This window comes from Nicotiana tabacum, chromosome 21, assembly GCF_000715075.1.
Source record: "Nicotiana tabacum cultivar K326 chromosome 21, ASM71507v2, whole genome shotgun sequence".
NCBI classification, from domain to species: domain Eukaryota; kingdom Viridiplantae; phylum Streptophyta; class Magnoliopsida; order Solanales; family Solanaceae; genus Nicotiana; species Nicotiana tabacum.
Window position 1 is genome coordinate 96,031,526 of NC_134100.1, and position 22,806 is coordinate 96,054,331.

Sequence of the window (22,806 nt, forward strand, 5' to 3'; positions counted from 1 at the left end):
CAACCACTTCTCAGGACGGGGGAGGCACTCAGACTCCCACCGCTCGCACACCCGAGCAGGTTGTTCAGGAACTTCAGACACCGGAGGCACCACCAGCCCATCCGGTTGTAGCTGCTCAGGACTATGTGGTTCCTGCTATGCCTGAGGATGATCAGCGTAGGTTGGAGAGATTTGGGATACTCCATCCTCTACCTTTCAGTGGCACAGAGAGAGAAGATGCCTAGGATTTCTTGGACAGGTGTCAGAGGATACTCCGTATTGCTGGTATTTTGGAGACTTGTGGGGTCTCATCCACTACTTTTTAGTTTTTCGGGGCTGCACTCAAATGGTGGGAGACTTACGAGAGGCGTAGGCCTGTTGGCGTAACACCCCTTACTTGGCATCAGTTCTCCCTGGTCTTTTTGGAGAAGTTCGTGCCTCAGTCCCGCAGAGAGGAGCTGCGTAGACAGTTTGAGCAGCTTCGTCAGGGTGATATGTCTGTGACACAATATGAGATGCGGTTCTCCGAGTTGGCCCGTCATGCTATCTGGTTGTTTCCCACAGACCGAGAGAGGATCAAGAGGTTTATAGATGGCCTCGATTTTCAGCTTCTGTTGCTTATCACCAGAGAAAGGGTGTTTGGTGTTACTTTTGATGAGGTTGTCGACATTTCTCGACAAATTGAGATGGTTCGCGGTCAGGAGAGGATTGAGAGGGAGGCCAAGAGGCCTCGTGGTCATGGTGGATTCAGTGGTGCTCCTTTTGGGGGTCAGTTCCAGCACGGTAGAGGTCGTCATTTCAGACAGGCTCAGTCAGCTCGACCATTTCACCGTGGTGCATCATCTGGCCATGGTTCTAATAGTTCTCATCAGGGCCACTCATCACTCGGGGCCCTTCCAGCTCAGAGTTCATCCCGTGCTCCACCAGTTCAAGGCTCCTCTATACCAGGTTCTTCTACCAGTTATCCCGATGCTAGGGGTTCCATTCAGTTCCCGCCACCAGCACCAGGGAGTTTTTTTGAGTGTGGGGAGTTTGGGCATATGTGGAGGCAGTATCCTCGTCGTCATGGAGGTCTATCTCAACAAAGGAGTCAGCCTTTGACTTCAGCACCAGTTACTTCACCACCCGCCCAGTCAGCTCGGGGTGGAGGCCGGTCATCTAGGGGTCGCCCTAGAGGAGGAGGCAGATTAGGGGGTGGCCAGGCCCGTTTCTATGCCCTCCTTGCTAGACCAGATGCTATTGCTTCGGATGCTGTGATTACAGTTAGTGTCTCAGTTTGTTATAGAGATGCCTTTGTATTATTTGACCTTGGTTCCACGTATTCATATGTTTCCTCGTATTTCACCCATTTTTTGGATATGCCTCGTGAGTCTTTAGTTTCATCTATTCATATATCTACTCCTGTGGTCGATACTATTGTTGTGGACCGCGTATATCGGTCATGTGTGGTGACTATTGGGGGTATGGAGACCTAAGTGGACCTTTTGCTGCTCAGTATGGTTGACTTCGATGTTATATTGGGTATGGATTAATTATCTCCATGCCATGCTGTTCTAGATTGTCACGCTAAGACCGTGATAATGACTATGCCGGGATTTTCGAGGGTTGAGTGAAGCGGTTCTGTAGATTATGTACCAAGTAGGGTGATTTCATATTTGAAGGCTCAGCGTATGGTTGAGAAGGGTTGCATGTCTTATTTGGCTTTTGTGAGGGATGTTAGTGCAGAGATTACTACCATTGATTATGTTTTGGTGGTACGTGATTTTCTGGATGTGGTTCTTGCAGACCTGCTGGGCATGCCGCCTGACAGGGATATTGACTTTGGTATTGATTTGGTGCCGGGCAATCAGCCCATTTCTATTCCACCATATCGTATGGGACCGGTGTGGTTGAAGGAGCAGCTTCAGGAACTCCTTAATAAGGGGTTTATTCGGCCTAGTGTGCACTGGTTCTATTTGTAAAGAAGAAGGATGGTTCCATGAGGATGTGCATTGATTACAGGCAGTTGAACAAGGTCACAGTCAAGAATAAGTATCCTTTGCCTCGTAATGATGATTTATTTGACCAGCTTCAGGGAGCGAGGGTGTTCTCCAAGATTGATTTGAGTTCCGGTTATCACCAGCTGAAGATTCGGATATTCTTAAGACAACTTTCAGGACCCGATATGGCCATTATGAGTTCTTAGTGATGTCTTTTGGGCTGACCAATGCCCCAGCAGCGTTCATGCATTTGATGAACAGTGTATTCCAACCCTATTTGGACTCATTCGTTGTTGTATTCATTGATGACATCCCGGTGTACTCTCGTAGCCAGGAGGAGCACGCTAAGCATTTGAGGATTGCATTACAGAGATTGAGGGAAGAGAAGCTTTATGCAAAGTTCTCCAAGTGTGAGTTTTGGCTCGGTTCAATAGTATTCTTGGGGCACGTGGTGTCCAGTGAGGGTATTCAGGTGGATCCAAAGAAGATAGAGGCGGTGCAGAATTGGCCTAGACCGTCCTCAGCCACGAAAATTAGAAGTTTTCTTTGTTTGGTGAGTTATTACCATCGCTTTGTAGAGGGATTTTCTTCTATTGCATCGCCCTTGACCAAATTGACCCAAAAGGGTGCTCCATTCAGGTGGTCGGACGAGTGGGAGGAGAGCTTTCAGAAGCTCAAGACTGCTTTGACCACAGCTCCAGTGTTAGTTCTGCCATCAGCTTCAGGTTCTTACACCGTGTATTATGATGCCTCGAGGTTAGGCATTGGATGTGTTCTGATGCAGGAAGGTAGGGTGATTGCCTATGCCTCGTGCCAGTTGAAGACCCATGAGAAGAACTATCCTGTCCATGATCTTGAGTTAGCAGCCATTGTTCACGCCTTGAAGATTTGGCGCCATTATTTGTATGGGGTTCATTGTGAGATCTATACTGATCACCGGAGTTTGCAGCATTTGTTTAAGCAGAAGGATCTTAATTTGCATCAACAGAGATGGTTGGAGCTTCTTAAGGACTATGATATCACTATTTTGCGCCATCCGGGGAAGGCCAATGTGGTGGCCGATGTTTTGAGTCGCTGGGTGGAGAGTTTGGGGAGTTTAGCATATCTTCCAGCAGCAGAGAGAACTTTGGCATTGGATGTTCAGGCCTTAGCGGGCCAGCTTGTGAGATTGGATATTTCGGAGACGAGTCAGGTGTTGGCTTGCGTGGTCTCCAGGTCTTCTCTTTATGACCGTATCATGGAGCGTCAGTATGATGACCCCCACTTACTCATTCTTCAGGACAGGGTTCTGAGAGGTGATGCTAGGGATGTGACTATTGATGATGACGGCGTGTTGAGAATACAGGGCCGGATATGTGTGCCTAATGTAGATGGGCTTCGGGAGTTGATTCTTGAGGAGGCCCACAACTCGCGGTATTTCATCCATCCGGGTGCCACGAAGATGTATCAGGATTTGAGACAGCACTATTGGTGGAGGCAGATGAATAAGGATATTGTTTGGTTTGTAGCTCGGTGTCTCAACTGTCATCAGGTTAAGTATGAACATCAGAGACTGGATGGCTTGATTCAGAGATTAGAGATCCCAGAGTGGAAGTGGGAGCGGATCACCATGGACTTCGTAGTTGGGCTCCCACGGACTTCGAGGAAGTTCGATGCTATTTGGGTGATTGTGGATTGGCTGACCAAGTCCGCGCACTTCATTCCAGTTGGTACTACTTACACTTCAGAGCGGTTGGCTGAGATTTACATCCGAGATATTGTTCGCCTGCATGGTGTCCCAGTTTCCATCATTTCAAATAGAGGCACTCAGTTTGCATCGCAGTTTTGGAGGGCTGTGTAGCGAGAGTTGGGTACTCAGGTTGAGTTGAGCATAACTTTTCACCCTCAGATGGACGGGCAGTCCGAGCGCACTATTCAGATATTGGAGGACATGTTGCGCGCTTGTGTCATTGACTTTGGGGGTTCATGGGACCAGTTCCTGCCACTCACGGAGTTTGCATATAACAATAGTTATCAGTCGAGTATTCAGATGGCTCCGTACGAGGCTTTATATGGGAGGAGGTGTAGATCTCCGGTTGGATGGTTTGAGCCGGGTGAGGCTAGGATCTTGGGTACACACTTGGTCCAGGATGCATTAAATAAGGTGAAATTGATTCAGGAGCGGCTTCGCATGACGCAGTCTAGGCAGAAGAGCTATGCGGATAAAAAGGTTCGTGATGTATCTTTTATGGTTGGGGAGAAGGTTTTGGTGAAGGTATCACCCATGAAGGGTGTTATGAGGTTTGGGAAGAGGGGCAAGTTGATCCCCCGGTTCATTGGGCCTTTTGAGGTGCTTTAGAGGATAGGGGAGGTGGCTTAAAAGCTTGCCTTGCCACCCAGCTTGTCGAGCGTGCACCTAGTATTTCATGTTTCCATACTCTGGAAGTATATTGGAGATCCGTCTCATGTTTTGGATTTCAGCACGGTTCAGTTGGAGGGTGATATGACTTATGATGTGGAGCCGGTGGCTATTTTGGATCGACAGGTTCGAAGGTTGAGGTCAAAGGACATAGCTTCAGTGAAGGTGCAGTGGAAAGGGAAGCCGGTGGAGAAGGCCACCTAGGAGACCGAGCGGGATATGCGGAGAAGATATCCACGCTTATTCAAGACTCCAGGTATGTTTTTAGACCCGTTCGAGGACGAACGGTTGTTTAAGAGGGGGAGGATGTAACGACCCAGCCGATTGTTTCGGGAGTTATAGCCCCGTTTCCCCCATTTCTGCTTCTTTATGTGTCTAGTTCTCGTCGACAGATGTCTAGTTCTCGTCAGCAGGAAAAATTTGGCTGAAACAAATATTAAAAGATGTAAGGTTCATGATCTAATATATGAGCTGTGCTTGAGAGAGTTAGCTCAAAGCCAAAATGTTTTAGTCATGAATGACATTGTATATGGTAATGAGCCAAACCACGTTCCTACAAAATGTTATCTTCGCGGCCACACAATTCAGCCCAGTAAGCGATGGGAAAATGATGTTATTGACCGTGTTTCTTATAGGGCCCTTCTTAACCCTGGACATCATAATTTGAAAAGGGGGCAATCAGATGATGACGACAAGAATCTCTTGAAACAAACTCGTTCTATTTTCTCTTCTATTAGTCATCTTCCAATTTTCACTCTCGAATCAAAGCTTATTTATTTCAATTTTCTAAGAATCTTGGACTTGAGTCGCGTATCTCTTAATAATTTCCCTCCACAGATACTATCCCTCATTTGGTTGAGGTACCTAGTCTTGAGCGGGAGTTTTATCATGCCTCCAGAAATTTGCAGGTTATGGAATCTACAAACATTCATTGTTGATTCATCATCTACTATTTTTCCTGAGCAAATTTGGGAACTAATGCAATTAAGGCATCTCAAAGTGTTTAGTTTTTATTTTCCAAATCCTCCAAGTGTAGCTTTTGACGAAGAAGAGAGGTACTTGGTTTTTTCAAACATACAAACTATTTCTGGCTTGTCTCCAAGTAGTTGCACGAAGGAGGTTATTTCAGGGATTCGGAATGTCAAAAAATTTAATCTATGGAAATATAGATGACTATGAAAGTTCTAAAGAATCTAGACTTTTGGAAAATCTTGTCCATCTACATCAACTTGAAACATTGAGTTTATGTGTCGAAAGTTGGCACTATTCAACAGTGACCATTCCAAGTGCAAAAGCTTTTCCACCAATGCTCAAGAAGTTAAAGTTGCTCCGAACTGGTCTAATGTGGGAGGACTTGAACATCATAGGTGAGCTGCCTACCCTTGAGGTGCTGAAGCTGATGTTAAGTGCTTGTCGTGGCGAAGAATGGCAACCAACAGAAGGGGGATTTACTCGGTTGAAGCTGTTGCTAATTGAGGGTAATCATCTTAAGTACTGGAAAGCCCCGGCTGACAATTTTCCTGTTCTTGAGCGCCTCGTGATTAGAGATTGTACTGAGTTGGACGAGATACCTATTGAGTTTGCAGATATCCTCTCACTACAACTAATTGAGTTGCAAGGCTGTAAGCTTGAACTCGAGGCTTTTGCTGCACGAATTCAACACGAACAAGAAGACATTGGAAACAAACCTGTGGATGTTCGTACCTCCAATACATACCTTCGATGTAAGTATAAATTTATCAAGGTTACACTTTATTTATCATTTCCACAAGGTTATGTTATGCAATTATACTCAGTTCAATTGTAGTGCTTTTGCTTGCTTCGCTTCAAGTCGCAGTATCAGACGAACCTCTAGTTATGAACTAGGTGTTCCAAATCACTCCTAAACCTCACGGGATCTTTTTCAACCATACTCGCAAGTCATAAATCACCAAATGAACCTGATTGGACGTTTCACGGGAATATAAATTTTGCTAAATAGTTAATTAAAATAATTATCAAATTGTTGTGGTCAAAATAGGTATTTTCTTCTAGATCAATATGATAATTAAATTAGTCTAATAATTAAAAATAAAATGGTCTTGAATGCCCTTATTTTGAGTAGTTGTAGGTGATGTAGTTTACTTTGAAGATTTGAGGCTTCCATGCATAGAAATTTATAATGTGAGAGTTCTAGTTTTGGGTTGTATAAAGAAAAGACCCTAATATATATTACTTTTGTGACTTCATTCAGATGCTTTTGGTTATGAATCTTATGAACTTGATGATTGTCCATATTGATGATGATGATGACGACGACGATGATCATGGATATGATGAGCTCCATAACAATTCTACACTAATCGGTATCTTTATTTTTATTTGTTCTCAATGAACGGATGTTAGAAACAGCCTCTACCCTCAAGGTAGGGGTAAAGTATGTGTACACATATCGTCTTCAGACTACACTTGTGGGATTATACTGAATTTGTTGTTGTTATTGTTGTTTTCAATGAACGGGTAAGGATCACAGACACAGACTAACCTCTGTTTTGCTGATCAGCCATTTAAATTTTAGTTTCTCGTCTTGTTATTTTATAAACTTAAAAGAACAAGAGCACTTGTAGATTCTGTTGAACACCCGAGCACAACTAAAATTCTAAAATTTGGACAGACCAAAACTTTTGGAAAATGCATAAGATGAAGATCGAACAAGTTATATCGAGATGGTAACAGTAACATGTAATGAGAAAAGGGAAATAATAGATTAATAATTTGAGACTGTTATAGATTGTTGATGCTAGTTCATCGTTATGTTTTTTATATGTAAATGTATATCGTTCTTTTCGAAGAGTATTATGAAATTATACATCAAGATTTGCAGCTCACTTCGTGAATCAGAAATAAATCCTAGTTGAGATGTAACATATATAAACATTTTGCCTCACTAGGCATGAGTTTACCATGGCGCGAAGTTTCAATTATAGTTACGGATAAGGGTCTGATTTGCCCATCTACTATCATAAATAGGCTTTATTTACCCTCCGTTTAAATTTTTTATCAAAAATATCCTTACAGTTATACATTAGGTTTATATTTACCCCCTTCACATTAAAACGGGTTACATTTGCCCTTTGTTATACTTTAGGATCATATTTACCCCTCTACTCTTAAAAAATGGTTACATTTGCCATCCGTTATACTTTCTTGACATATTTATCCTTACAATTATACTTTAGGATCATATTTGCCCCTCATCCGTTAGATCGCCATGTCCCACCTTTGTTTTCCTGCATGGTACCTTTGCACTTGAAGTAGCAAGCCGCTTCATAGAAGCTCCTACCTCCACTCATTTGAAAGTCACTAGAAGAATTCTTCGTTACCTAAAAGGTACAATTGACTTTGGATTATTTTATTCTTCTTCTAGTGATTTCAAGCTTATGAGATTTTGTGATAGTGATTCTGTGGGAGATATTGATGATAGAAAAAACATAACTGATTTTGTGTTTTTCTTGGGTGATTCTGTTATTTCTTGGAGTTCAAAGAAACAATCCATTGTTACTATCTCGACTTGTGAGGCTGAATATATAGCAGCAACATCTATACATGTCATGCTATTTGACTGAGAAGATTATTGAAGGAGCTCAGTTTGCCAAAATTTAAGCTATAGAGATTTGTATTGACAACAAATCCGCACAGGCACTTGCCAAGGATTCAGTGTATCATGATCGAAGCAAGCATATAGATACAAAGTGTTACTTCATCAGAGAATGCATTGCCAAGAAGGAGGTAAATATCAAATATGTGAAGTCTCGTGATCAAGTGAATATTTTTACAAAACCTCTCAAACTTGAAGATTTTCAGAGATTGAGATAAAGACTTGGAATGAAGAAGAAAAATCAAAATTAAGGGGAAGATTTGATGGGTCCATCCCATGTGTAATATGGCCATTAATTTGGCTTCTTTTCAAGCAGGGGCCAAGTTTTCATGACATTTTCCATAATACCATATCTACTATAACAAATTTGTGGACCAAATTTTCATGACATTTTCCATAACATCATATCTACTATAACAAATTTGTGGACCAAGTTTTCATGACATTTGACATCATATCCACTATAACAAATTTGTGGATCAAGTTTTTATAACATTTGACATGACATCATATCCACTATTAGGCCAAGTATTTCTTGCTATAAATAGAAGAGCTTCTCCTCATTTGAAAACGCACCAAAACAAAGAGAAGCAATTGAAGTTAGAGAGAGTAATCCACATATTGTAGTCTGTGAGATAAATAATGAGTGTCAGTAATATTGTAGTGAGCTATTTTAAATAAAGAGTATTATTTCTTTCAAAATTATAGTAGTCTCTTGACACTACTAAGTTGTAATATTATAGTGATAATATTGCTCCGCTCGGGTATTGTATTTACCTTGTTAAAAGAGTTGGTGTCGTTGTTACTCTCTTGTGTTATTATTATTTTCCGTGGATATATTTTTGGGCGGAATTATTATTTTTCCCAACATCTTTCAGTCGCGATTTATGCTAGAATTTTTTACCAAAACAAAAAAAAGCTTTAGAAACTTGTTATCTGAAATATGCTATACTTATTTGAAGAGGATGAAAATTTTGAACACGGAAGTTTAATTTCTTCATATATACTTGAGCTTTGGAGGACACGACCCAAACTCATGATACGTGTTGTCCGCTTTGGCCTAATAAACCTCACATATTTTATCCCTTGGGCTATGTCATTGTCGAGCCCAAAAGCGCGCGTACCATATGGACTTCTGTTGTGCCTTATAAAGCTCTTCATTTTGCTCTCCCATTCCGATGTGGGATTCGTCTAAGGTGACATGCGCAATCCCTCTTCAAAAGCTTACTGGGACATCATTATTATCAAATTAAAGTTGCTATACCCTTCCTAAGATGGTTTTGATATATTATACAGTGCTGCGCACATGTGAGAAAATGAGGATTTGAGACACATTTTAAGGTTTCACACACTTTCATTTCTTGGTTAAGACGACACTCCAGGGGGCAAATATTTAGGGGTACCAGACTCAGTTTTATTTGTTGTCATGTGTCATGAGTCACCTATAAAGTAAAGACGTTTAAAGAGAATCACTAATTGTATGGTAAGATAATTCAGATTCTTACGCATTTAATCAAAAGAATCGAATTCGAGAACTAAGAATAGAAAGCTTTTTGGTGGGCCAGTTGATATCTCACCACGAAAAAAAGGACAGAGAAATTTTTATTCTATTCCAGAGATTGTTTTCGAGATTTCCCACCCTTTATCATATTATATCTTCTTGACTTATAATTCACGATTTATGCTAGCATTTTTTACTTAAACAAAAAAAACTTTTGAAACTTGTAATCTGAAATATGGTATACACATTTTTTACTTAAACGATTTATGCTATGGCTATATAATCATGTCATTAGGATTAGAATAAAAAATTTAAAGTTACATTATCATTTTTATATATATATATATATGAAAAAGAGTTATCACATACCTAGATTATAAATACCATTTCAGCCGGTCAGAGGTAAGCCATTTTCCTCTTGATTTTAATCTTGGTTATGTACCAAATGTTCTGTGCTTTACCCATTTGTTTGTGGATACTCATATTTGTGTTTTTATTAATTCTATTTTTCTCAAATGTATTCTGTTGCAGTGATTTTGCAGCTGGTTTCCATTTCCCAACACTCCTGTATTGCTAATCTGCCATTGAAAGGTTAGTTGCCCTTAATTACTCTTCATTTGATTAAAACTTAAGAGCAAAAGAGAACACTTGTTGTGGCTGATTAAAATTTTGGAAAATGCAGAATTCTTAAAGAGAGATGCAAAAAGTTTTATCAAGATCTTAACTAGTAATAAAAAGCGGAGAAACTAGGGATTTGAGGTTTGAAACTTTTTTTATGGTTTTCATTTGTCAATGTATTTGTTTCTTTTATAGGCTATTGGAAAGAGCACTTAAAAAATAATTCTTCAACATTTGCAGTAGTGTTATCAAAGGCGAAAAGCGCAAAAACGCTCTAAGGTCCATTGGGGCTTTAAGCACAAAGCCCAAATAAAGCGTGATCTTTAATGAAAAAAGGCGCAACTGAAAAAAAGTAAAAATATGTATATGTAGTTGAAGACTAATAATTATAAGCATGAATAACAAATATATGAATAAAGAAATTGATTTTTTTTGCGACAAAGCAAGATATCAATTGTTTAATATCGCATTTTCAGGATTACACTCGTTGGCAAGGAAAAATATGTCATAAAGCCTTGATGTGATACTAAAGCGCCCACAAAGCAAGGCGAAACACTCAACATGTTTTGAGCCTCGCTTCAGGGCTTAAGCGCGCCTTTGACAATACTGATTTGCAGTTCAAATTCTGAAACAAAATAAATCCTAACTAAAATACATCATTGATCCTAGCGATAGTACTAGTGTTATCCTCGTGTTCGCTATTTTTAGATCGATATTATTACATGATGTTTTTCGTGCTTTGTTTTTATTTTTTCTGGCTGTTGTTACAATTTCGTTTTCCGTAGTTTGTTTTCATAATTGCTGGGATTTTTCTGTATTGAACCGAGGGTCTTCCAGAAACAGTCTCTCTACCTTCATAAAGTAGAGGTATGGACTGTGTACATACTACCCTCTCCAGATCCCATTTGTTGAAATATATTAGCTATGTTGTTGTTGTTTAATACATCATGAGCACTTTATCTTCACTAAGCATATGTATCTATGTGTGTGTGTATAGTAGTGTTGTATTTGCTTCTTCCTTGAGCATATTGAATATGAATCTTGTGTTTGGATGACAAGTGAGGCTTGCTCAGTTGGTAAAAGTACCTCCATCGACCGTTAGGTCCTGAGTTCGAGTCACACTGGAAGGGAAGTGTGGAAACCGAATCTTTCATCGAAAAAATAAAAGATACAACTATTCACCCTCAAACGTATAGATATATAAAACATATGAGGGGGAATATCTGAAAAAGTTGGAAAATCCAGGTTATAACAATAAATTAAGTTTCCTAATTGTGAAACGTTTAATTACTCGAATGCATCAACAGCTTTTTGGCAGCTATCTAGCATTGGGTGTATTGGGATTTCTTATTATCTAATCTTTTTATACAATACAACTAATACAAGAGCGTGACTGAAAGGTATGACGTTCGATTAATCAGAAGCATTGACTTCGTGGAACTTGCAGCTTTCAGGTCATAATTGGAAAACAGTAGATATGGCTTATGCTAGTGTTGCTTCTCTTATGAGAACAATGGAATCGGTCTTGACATCCAATTCGCTAATGCAATCTCTAAGAGAAGAATTTAGCGGTCTTCATGACAAAATTAGTTCCCTTGAAGTTTTTCTCAAAATTTTTGAGAAAGGCAATGTTTCTGGAGAAATGACAGACTTGGAGATACAGATAAAAGAAGTTGCAAATGCTATTGAACACACAATTCAACTGCGACTAATAGATTCTGTAATGGCAGATGATGAAATGCAGAAAGAAATGGCAGATGAGAGGCTCTATGATAGCCTAAAACAAGTATCCGAGGAATCTTTGGTTCAAGACTCAAGTTTAGGAAAACATACTCCGAATGTGGAGAACATGAATATGGTGGGACGTGATGATCAAAGAAAAAAATTGCTAGAAGATCTGACTAAAGGCTTCACTAGTGAATCCAAGGTCATCCCGATTGTCGGGATGGGGGCATTGGCAAAACAACTCTAGCAAGAGAAGTTTACAATGATGCATCCATTCGACTTCATTTCGATGTTCGTGAATGGGCTACTATTTCGCAACAACACAATGTAAACGAGATCTTGCTGAGCCTTGTGCATTCTACAAAGGGTGATTCATTTTACATGGAAGGTGAGGCAGAGCTAGCAAACATGCTACAAAAGAGTTTAAAGGGTAAGAGGTACTTAATTGTATTGGATGACATGTGGAAGAGTGAAGCATGGGATGATATTAGACTATGCTTTCCAATTCAAAACAATGGGAGTCGAATATTGTTGACGACTCGTAATGCTGAAGTAGTTTGTTCTGCTGGTACAAAGAATCTTTCTTTGAAGATGGATTTCTTGAATCCATATGAGAGTCGGAACCTTTTTAAAAGTGCAGCGTTTACAAATGAAGCATTGTCATATGAGTTTGAGATCATTGGGGAGTAAATTGTAGACAAATGTCAAAGGGTTACCACTAACTATTGTCGCGGTTGCTGGGCTTGTGTCCAAATGTAAAAGGACAATAGAAGTTTGGGGAAATGTTGCTAAAGATGTAAAATCATTTGTCACAAATGATCCCGATGAAAGATGTTTACATGTGCTCTGGTTGATGTTTAACCAAAGAATTAGAATCTCAGTCAAAGCCTATTTTTAGAAGTACTCGGGTTACTGATAATCAAGAAATTCAATGTTCTCTCAGAAATAAGAAAGGAAATTAGAATAAGAAATGACAAAGTAATTAATAGAAAGCACAAGAAAGTAATTATATTCCAATAATAATCAGAATATGTCTATACAAATGACATTTCTTTCCCTTATATAGAGGTCTTCAAGTACAATGTCTTTTCCCTTTTAAGACCGAGTCATTATGAGCATTAATGACATTAATGAAACGTTATAATTAATAATCGTAACTGTTAGTGAAGATTCTGTAACATTTGTAATCATCCACGCTTATTAATTGAAGATCCATGAATCTGCCCTTTTTACTGTCTTGGTTCATTCCACCAGTGCCTCTTCATATAATTTAAAGAGATTCGAGCAACCATTTCTTTTCACCTCGTGGGTGATTTGTTCGTATCTACTGCGACTCGTGTCTCTTTTAGTGCTCCTCTCCAGCTGTCGCTTTTCTAGTGATCCACGTGCCTTGCCATGTCAACCACATAATTAACTCCACATGTAACATTTATTTTTACCAATACAGATAGTCCCCCCACTTGTCAATTATTCAGCAATTGAATATTTGGAAAGTGGATCACATTTATGGCGGGAATTTTTTGCCGCCGTTTCTCACATACCATTGCATCTTCCTCTGAACCAATGCGTCGTATGTCACTATCATTTAATGCATGCGACACTTGGCAGTCATCGATTGGTTCTGCAACTCTTCAGCGGGTTTTAGGGCTTTTTTGTGGCTGCATCAGTCACGAAGTGACTGTTTTCATAATGACGTTTACATCTTTACCCTCTTTACATGACGGTTGCTTCTGCATATAAATACATCCTTTGCCTTTGCTTTTACGAAAAACTTTCTTCAGTGTTCTTTACTCACAACTTACTCTTGTTCTTCATTACGTACTACTTCCCCATATAACTATGTCTTCTTCAAATCTTGATCCTTGAAAAGTCGTCATAGTAGATGAACTTCCCCCTTCTTCCGCTCCTATCAGGAGTAGGAGAGGTGGTAGGTTACGTAGTTTAGGGTCAGTGTCTGTACGTGGTTCTCCTTCTCAACCCAGTACTACTCCTCCATCATCTTCTAGAACTAGGGCTTCTTCTTCACATAGATCTTTCGCTAGAAGTAGGGATTCTAGTGAACCGCTTCGTGAACCTACTGTCGACGAGATTATTCCCGCTGAACTTTCCTTTGTCACTGATAGAGAATTAATTAAAAATCAGATCACTTTCATGACTTCTCATAATCGTGTTGATGTTTACCCTTCCTAGATTATTGAGGGTTTAGTTTCTATTGTGCGGAGAGATTGCTATTGGAAATTTGACTTCCCGATTCTGGCCCCCATGAAAATCAAAGGATCACTTCCTTTAAAGCTGGTTTTTCTTTTGTGTATACGTATCTTTTCACATTAGGTTTTAAGCCACCTATTAATCCAGTTATCATTGAGTTTTATCGTTTCTTCGATGTGTGTTTAGGACAGATTGGTCCTATTGTATGGAGGGTTATGGCATGCCTTAGATACTTGTCAATTTTGGCTTTTTTACCCTTCACCTTTTACCATATGATTCATCTTTACTCTCCCAAATTATTTCGTCATGGGATTTTTACTCTCGTGGCGAGGAGTAAGAGGGTTTTGGTTAGATCTGAAGACGACAAAGATCATGGCTGGTATGCCTGATTTGTTGCTGCTCCTACAAGTGGGTTAGTAGGTGAAGAGAACATGCCCTTCCCTGAGAAGTGGAACTTTGCACGTAAGTCTTTCTTTCAATCTTTTATTTCTCTTCTTTTTTTGTGAAGAACTTGTAATCTCGTAACTGTTTTACTTTTCTTTTTTAGCAACCATGGGAACTGTTGAGGAGATTCCTGATCTCCGTGGTTGGGTAGAGAAATTGTTAACTGTTGCTCCTATGGAATAAAGGTCCTGGAAATACCTTTCAAACAGATTTGGATGGAAAGTTAAGACTCATGGTAACTTTCTCTTTCACTTTCTTCCTTACTTCCATGTTTATTTTGGAACTTATTAACCCATTTCTTTGTTAGGGTTTCCCATTCGAGGTGTGAGTGTTGCTTCAATCACTGCTTCGAGGCTCTCTCTATCAAAGGCTCAAGAGATAATCTTGAGTTCTTCGTCAAAAAGAAAAGCTGATAGACCACAGAACTCTGAGGATGAAGAAGAATGGGATGAAGGCTCGTTGGTTCGTAAGACACGGGCTAGGAGACGAGTCATTTCAGATGACGAAGCTACTCCCCCTCCTAGTTATGTTCCTATGTCCGAGCCTGAAGATGCTACTTTAGTGACATCTGATGAAGAGACGCCTACTGCACCCCGTGACTCTACCTAACAACTCATTTTTCGTGAGTTTGATGAAGAAAGCTTTTGCTTTATATATGAGGAAACGCCTCTTGCCACTTTTCATGCCTCTGGTCCGATTGAACCTCAGTTACCCATTCCTGCTACTGCTGCCACTATTCTACCCGTGGTTATGTTGACTTCCTTGACTGCCCCTACTGTTACAACTTCCCATGTTGAAGTTGGTTCCTCCAGTAATAGTAGGGCAATGAAACAAGTTACCATCGGAATTCCTGAAGATGGTAATCTTTTGAAGAAATCTGGCCAAGCTGATGTATGGCTGAAACCACTGATTGGCCTAGTTGAGAAGTCAAAACTGGAAAATCACAGCTTTCTAACGTGGATGAATGATATTGTGCATTCGTCTTTAAAGGTACAAACCTTGTGTTTTTATTTTACGTGATTTATCTTTTACTGGTATCACATTCCTCTTTTTATTGCGTAGATCAATCTCATCGGAACGGAAACGATGAAAAGGATCGTCCACACAGAGCAGTTGATGAATAATTATCACACTGAGGCGGATAACTAGAAAGAACAGTTCGAGGGGCTTCAACTTGAGATGGAGGTTTTAGAGGAAGAAAAGTGCACCTTAGAGCAGCAAGTAAAAGTTATGGTAGCAGAACTAGCGGATGAGAAAGTGTCACGACCCGAAATTTCCCACCGACGGGACCGTGATGCCGCCTAACATTTCACTTGCTAGGCAAGCCAACTTAAAAAAAATCGTTAAACCAATTCCTTATTTCCATTCGGTAAATAACAATAATTAACTAAGATGAAATATAATAAGTGCGGAATATCATAAAACTATATTAATTACTACCACCCGGATCTGGAGTTAGAATTCACGAGCATTCTAGAATTTGCTACAAGTAATAGTCTTAAAGATATATATAACTGTCTGAATGAAGGAAAACAGTAGGACATAAAATATAGACGGGGAGTTCAAGGTCTGTGTACGCCGACAGATCTACCTTTAGTCTCCGGACAGCGGACTAGTAGCACATCTCGATCATCCTGAGCCGGTATCAAAATCTGCACAGAAAGTGCAGAGTGCAGCATCAGTACAACCGACCCCATGTACTGGTAAGTGTCGAGGCTAACCTTGGCGAAGTAGTGACGAGGTTAGGACAAGACACCTACATATAATATGAACAATATAATCCTGCTAGTGGCACCAACAGTAAATAAAGAAATAACATGGAAATAATGGGAAAGAAACATAAAGTGGGGGAATACAACATAAAGAGAGAGAAAAATGAAAAGACAGAATTAAATCCGAAAATCCTTAAACGAATTGAGCAATTAAAACAACAAGAAAAACTGCACGGCATCACCCTTCGTGCTTTTACTCTTAACCTCACCAAATAATAAATAAGACTGCACGTCATCACCCTTCGTGTTTTTGCTCTCTTCCTCACAATATAAATAAGACTGCACGACATCACCCTTCGTGCTTTTACTCTCTTCCTCACAATATAAATAATTCATGCACGACATCACCCTTCGTACTTTACACTCTTCCTCACAATATAAATAAATCATGCACGATATTACCCTTCGTGCTTTACACTCTTCCTCACAATTCACAGAATCAATAACAACGGATAGAGAGAGGTTTCACAAAGAAATCAATATTTCATCAATGATTACTTTCACAATTTAACATCTCAACCTCGAATCAATATTCACAATTTTATCAACCTTGGTGGAACCGGATAGGAGTCTCCCAACATTTCAACAACAATAATAAGTATGGATAACATGATTTAAGACTACAAATTTGCAAGAATGGAATTTCACTCGCATGCTACGACTCGACTACAATGCATAGATGCTCGTCATCTCAATTATACATCGTATTCAACAACAAAACACGTAGCAAATAATCACACAATACCTATTCCCTCAAGCCAAAGTTAGACATGCCACTTACCTTGCTCCGAAGGGCACTTAATTCTCAATCACAGCTTTTCCTTTGGATTTCACCTCCAAACCACTCGTATCTATTCAAACATGACTCAATAATATCAAATATTGCTAAAGGAATCAATTATTTTCTTAAATTAAATTTCCCAAATTTTTCTCCAAAAAGTCAAAAAATCGACCCTGGGCCTGCTTGGTCAAAACTCGAGGTTCGGACCAAAATCCTTTTACCCATTCATCCCCAAACCCGAATATATAATTAGTTTTGGAATCCGACCTCAAATTGGGGTCGAAATTCTCAAATTCCCGAAATTCCTAGTTTCTACCCTAACCCCTAATTCTACCATGAAAACTCTTGAGTTTTGGTTGAAAATTCAAGAAATGTAATGGGTAATTGAAAGAAAATGGTTTAGAATCACTTACCAACAATTTGGAGAAGAAATGGCTCTTGCAAAATCGCCTTTCACTGTTTGGATTTTGAGAAAATGAATTTTTGGCTAAAATCCCGTTTTTGGATTCTGTTAAGTACTGGGCGACAGTGTTCATCGCGTTCGCGAGAGCACTGTCGCATTCGCGAAGGGCACTGGCTGCCGAGCCTATGTGTTCATGAGACCCAGCCTGCGTTTGCAATGGTTACTCCCCCTGGCCTTCGCGTTCGCGAGACCCAGCTCGCGTTCGCGATGAAGGAACGGTTGACTCCCCCTCCCCAATGCCTAACACTACGCGTACGTGATGGGTTTGTCGCATTCGTGAAGTGTGACGCCCCCATCGCTTCGCATTCGCGACCAATCCTTGGCGTTCACGAAGAATAAATCTTCAGCAGCCCAATTTACTCTTCGCGAACGCGAAGAAGGACATGCTAGAACACCTGCTGCAGCAAAATACCAGATTTCCAAAGTCCAAAATATCCCGTGGCCTATCCGAAACTCACTCGAGCCCTCGGGGCTCCAAACCAAACATGCACACAAGTCTAAAAATATCATACGAACTTGCTCGCACAATCAAATCGCCAATATAACACATAGAACTACGAATTTAGCACAAAATCAAATGAAATTCTCAAGAACACTTTTAAAAATTTCTATTTTCTCCGTTTCTCACCAAATTTCTCGGACAAGTCTTAAATATCATAATGAACATGTACCGGGCTCCGAAACCAGAATACGGATCCGGCACTAACAATGCCAAACACCAATCAATTCTTAAAAATAATTAATTTTTCAGACTTTTAATTTTCATAAAAAATTCATAACTTGAGCTAGGGACCTCCGAATTCGATTCCGGGCATACGCCCATGTCCCATAATTTGATACGGATGCACCGGGACTGTCAAAACACGGATCTGGACCCGTTTACCAAAACTATTGATCAAAGTCAACTAAAATCAACTTTTAAGGCATAAATTCTTATTTTCAGCAATTTTCAACGTAAAAGCTTTCCAGAAACCTGCCCGGATTGCACACGTAAATCGAGGAGGGTAAAAATGAGATTTGTAAGGCTTAAGAGCACAGATTCGAGTTCTAAAGCATAAGATGACTTTTTGGGTCATCACATTCTCCACCTCTAAAACAACCGTTCGTCCTCGAACGGACATACAAAAGTGCCTGGGCTGGTGAAAATGTGGGGATATCTACTCCGCATATCGGACTCGGACTCCCAAGTAGCTGCCTTAATAGGCTGAACTCTCCACTGCACTCAAACTGAAAGGTAACTCTTTGATCTCAAATGGCAAACTTGCCGGGCTTGAATTGCCACCGACTCCTCCTCGTAAGTCAAATCCTTGTCCAACTGGACAAAGCTGAAATCTAACACATGGGACAGATCGCCGTGATTTTTTTGAAGCATGGACATATGGAATACCGGATGAACAACTGCTAAACTAGGTGGCAACGCAAGCTTGTAAGCCACCTCTCCCACTCTCTCCAGAATCTCAAAAGGTCCGATATACCTAGGGGTCAACTTGCCCTTTTTTACGAGCCTCATTACACCCTTTATGGGTGATAACCGAAGTAACACTCTCTCTCCGACCATGAATGCAACATCACGAACTCTACGGTCGGCATAACTCTTCTGCCTGGAGAAGTTGATCCTGAATAATCTTGACCTTATCCAAGGCATCATGTACTAAGTCTGTGCCTAACAACTGAGCCTCTCCCAGCTCGAACCACCCAACTGGCGACCGACACTGCCTACCATATGACGCCTTATATGGAGCCATTTGAATGCTCGACCGGTAGCTGTTGTTGTAGGCGAACTCTGCAAGGGACAAAAATTGATCCCATGATCCTCTGAAGTCTATAACACGAGCACGGAGGATATCCTCCAAGATCTGAATAGTACTTTCAGACTACTCATCCATCTGAGGATGGAATGCCGTGCTCAACTCAACCTACGTACCCAACTCACACGGTACTGCCCTTCAAGAGTGCGAGGTAAACTGCGTACCTCGATCAGAAATGATAGACACTGGCACACCGTGAAGATGGACGATCTCCCGAATATAAATCCCAGCTAACCGCTCCAAGGAATAGGTAACTATCACAGGAATGAAATGCGCTGACTTAGTCAGCCTGTCCACAATAACCCAAACTGCATCGAACTTCCTCTGGGTCTGTGGGAGTCCAACAACAAAATCCATAGTGATACGCTCCCACTTCCACTCAGGAATATCTAACCTCTGAAGTAAACCACCAGCTATCTGATGCTCACACTTTACATGCTGGCAATTTAGGCACCGAGCTACATAGGCAACTATGTCCTTCTTCATTCGCCTCCACCAATAATGCTGCCTCAAGTCCTGATACATCTTGGTGGCGCCCAGATGAATAGAATACCAGAAACTGTGGGACTCCTCAAGGATCAACTCACGAAGTCCATCCACATTAGGCACACAAATACGACCCTGCATCCTCAAAACTTTGTTATCTCCAACAGTAACCTGCTTGGCACCACCGTGACGATCTCTGATGCGCTCAAACAAAGAAGACCGAGCGACTGTACAAGCTAGAACACAGTTGGACTTAGAAACATCTAACCTCACGAACTGGTTGGCCAAGGCCTGAACATCCAATGCAAGCGGTCTCTCACCAACTGGAATATATGCAAGGTTACTCATACTGACTGACTTTCTACTCAAGGCGTCGGCCACCACGTTGGCCTTTCTGAGATGATACAATGTGGTGATATCATAGTCTTTCAATAGCTCCAGCCACCTCCTCTACCTCAAATTGAGTTCCTTCTGCTTGAACAAATACTGCAAGCTCCGATGATCAGTGAATACCTCACATGGCACTCTGTAAAGGTAGTGCCTCCAAATCTTCAGCGCGTGAACAATGGTTGCCAGCTCTAGATCATGAACAAGGTAATTCTTCTCGTGAACCTTCAGCTGCCGTGAAGCATATGCAATAACCTTGCCACCCTGCATCAATACCGCACCTAGAACAATACGAGATGCGTCACAATATACTGTATAAGATCTTGAATCTGTGGGTAACACCAATACCGGTGCCGTAGTCAAAGATGTCTTGAGCTTCTGAAAGCTCGCTTCACACTCGTCTGACCACCTGAATGGGGCACCCTTCTGGGTCAATCTGGTCAACGGGGCTGCTATGGATGAAAACCCCTCCACAAATCGACGGTAATAGCCCGCCAAACCCAGGAAACTATAGATCTCTGCAGCTGATATGGGTCTAGGCCATTCTGTACTGCCTCAATCTTCTTAGGATCCACCTGAATACCCTGTGCTGATACAACATGACCCAAGAAAGCAACTGAACTCAACCAAAACTTGCATTTTGAGAACTTAGCATATAACTGGCTATCTTTCAGTGTATGAAGAACGATTTGAAGGTGCTGTTCATGCTCCTCTCGACTATGGAAGTAGATCAAGATATCATCAATAAACACAACCACAAAGGAATCCAAGTAGGGTTTGAACACCTGGTTCATCAAATCCATGAATGCTGCTGGGGCATTTGTCAGCCCAAATGACATCACTAGAAACTCATAATGACCATATCGAGTCTGAAAAGCTGTCTTAGGCACATTGGATGCCCTAATCCTCAACTGATGGTAGCCATATCTCAAATCAATCTTTGAAAACACCTTGGCACCCTGAAGCTGATCAAATAAATTATCAATCCTCGGCAATGGATACTTGTTCTTGATGGTGACTTTGTTCAACTGCCAATAATCTATACACAACCTCATCGATCCATCTTTCTTCTTCACAAACAACACAGGTGTACCCCAGGGCGAGACACTAGGTCTAATGAAGCCCTTATCAAGCAAATCTTGCAACTTCTCCTTCAGTTCTTTCAACTCTGGAGGGGCCATGCGATATGGCGGAATGGAAATAGGCTGAGTGCCCGGAGCCAAATCAATGCAGAAATCAATATCCCTGTCAGGTGGCATCCCCGACAGGTCTGCAGGAAACACCTCTGGAAAATCACAAATAACCGGTACCAAATCTATGGAGGGAACCTCCGCACTAGGATCGTAGACATAAGCCAAGTAAGCTAGACACCCCTTCTCGACCATATGCCGAGCCTTCACATAAAAGATAACCCTGCTGGCAGAATGGCTAAGATTTCCTCTCCATTCTAATCGAGGCAACCCCTGCAAGGCTAAGGTCATCGTCTTGGCGTCACAATCTAATATAGCATGATAAGGTGACAGCCAATCCATACCCAGTATGACATCAAAATCAACCATGTCGAGAAGTAGGAGATCTACACGAGTCTCAAAACTCCCAATGGTGACCACACACAAAGGATAAACACGATCTACAACAATAGCATCTCCCACTGGTGTAGACACATACACAGGAGCACTTAAAGAATCACGGGGCACAACCAAATAGAAAGCAAAATAGGATGACACATAGGAGTAAGTAGATCCTGGATCAAATAGAACTGAAGCATCTCTACTGCAAACTGTAACAGTACATGTGATAGCAGCGTCAGATGACTCAGCCTCAGGCCTGACTGAGAAAGCATAAAACTGGGGTTGGGGCCCACCACCTTGAACTACGTCCCTAGGGCGGCCTCTAGCTGGCTGGTCTCCACCTCTAATGGCCTGACCTCCACCTCTAACAGTTTGGCCCCTGCCTCTGGCTGCCTGACCCCTGCCTCTGGCTGGCTGAGCAGGTGGTGCAGCAACTGATGCCGGAATCACGACACGAGAACTCTGGTGCTGTGAGCTGCCTGTTGCCCGAGGGCAAAATCTAGCAATGTGCCTTGGATCACCACAAGTATAACATAACTTCGACTGCTGTGACTGCTGACCCTGAAACTGACCCTGTCGACCTGAATAACTACCCTGATAACTCTGGAGTGGAGGTGCACTAATAAGAGCTGGTGGTGTACTGTAGGCTAGCTGGTCGGAATAATGCATCTGAGGGCCACGACCACTTGAGGCATCGTGGGATGCTTGGAGCGCTGAATGAAATGGCCTGGAAGGATGGCCTCTACCAAAAGTACTCCTGCCTCTAGGCGAGGCACCGCTGAACTCACCGGAATGAGGAGGTCTCTTGTCAGACCCCTGACCTCCCTGACTAAGAACCAGTTCGACTCGTCTGGCGACATTAGCAACCGCCTGAAAAAAAATCTCACTCCTAGTCTCCTTAGCCATCTACAATCTGCTAGGCTGAGCTAGTCCATCAATAAACCTCCTCACCCTCTCTCTCTCTCGGTGGGAAGTAGAAGAATAGCATGACGGGCCAAATCCACAAAACGGGTCTCATACTGAGTAACAATCATACTGCCCTGCTGGAG

At 41.3% G+C, this 22,806-nt stretch overlaps 1 protein-coding gene and 1 pseudogene across 1 annotated transcript; both read left to right on the forward strand.

The window, feature by feature from the left end:
* The first annotated feature begins 5,016 nt into the window (after positions 1–5,016).
* LOC107784063 (putative late blight resistance protein homolog R1A-4) lies at positions 5,017–8,414 on the forward strand. Its single transcript, XM_016605124.2, has 2 exons — positions 5,017–6,080; positions 6,590–8,414. Exons 1-2 carry the CDS (start codon positions 5,495–5,497, stop codon positions 6,634–6,636), a joined length of 633 nt encoding a protein of 210 aa, XP_016460610.1. The 5' UTR covers positions 5,017–5,494; the 3' UTR covers positions 6,637–8,414.
* Positions 8,415–9,722: 1,308 nt separating this feature from the next.
* Positions 9,723–13,329, forward strand: LOC107784065 (late blight resistance protein R1-A-like; annotated as a pseudogene).
* Positions 13,330–22,806: the final 9,477 nt, after the last annotated feature.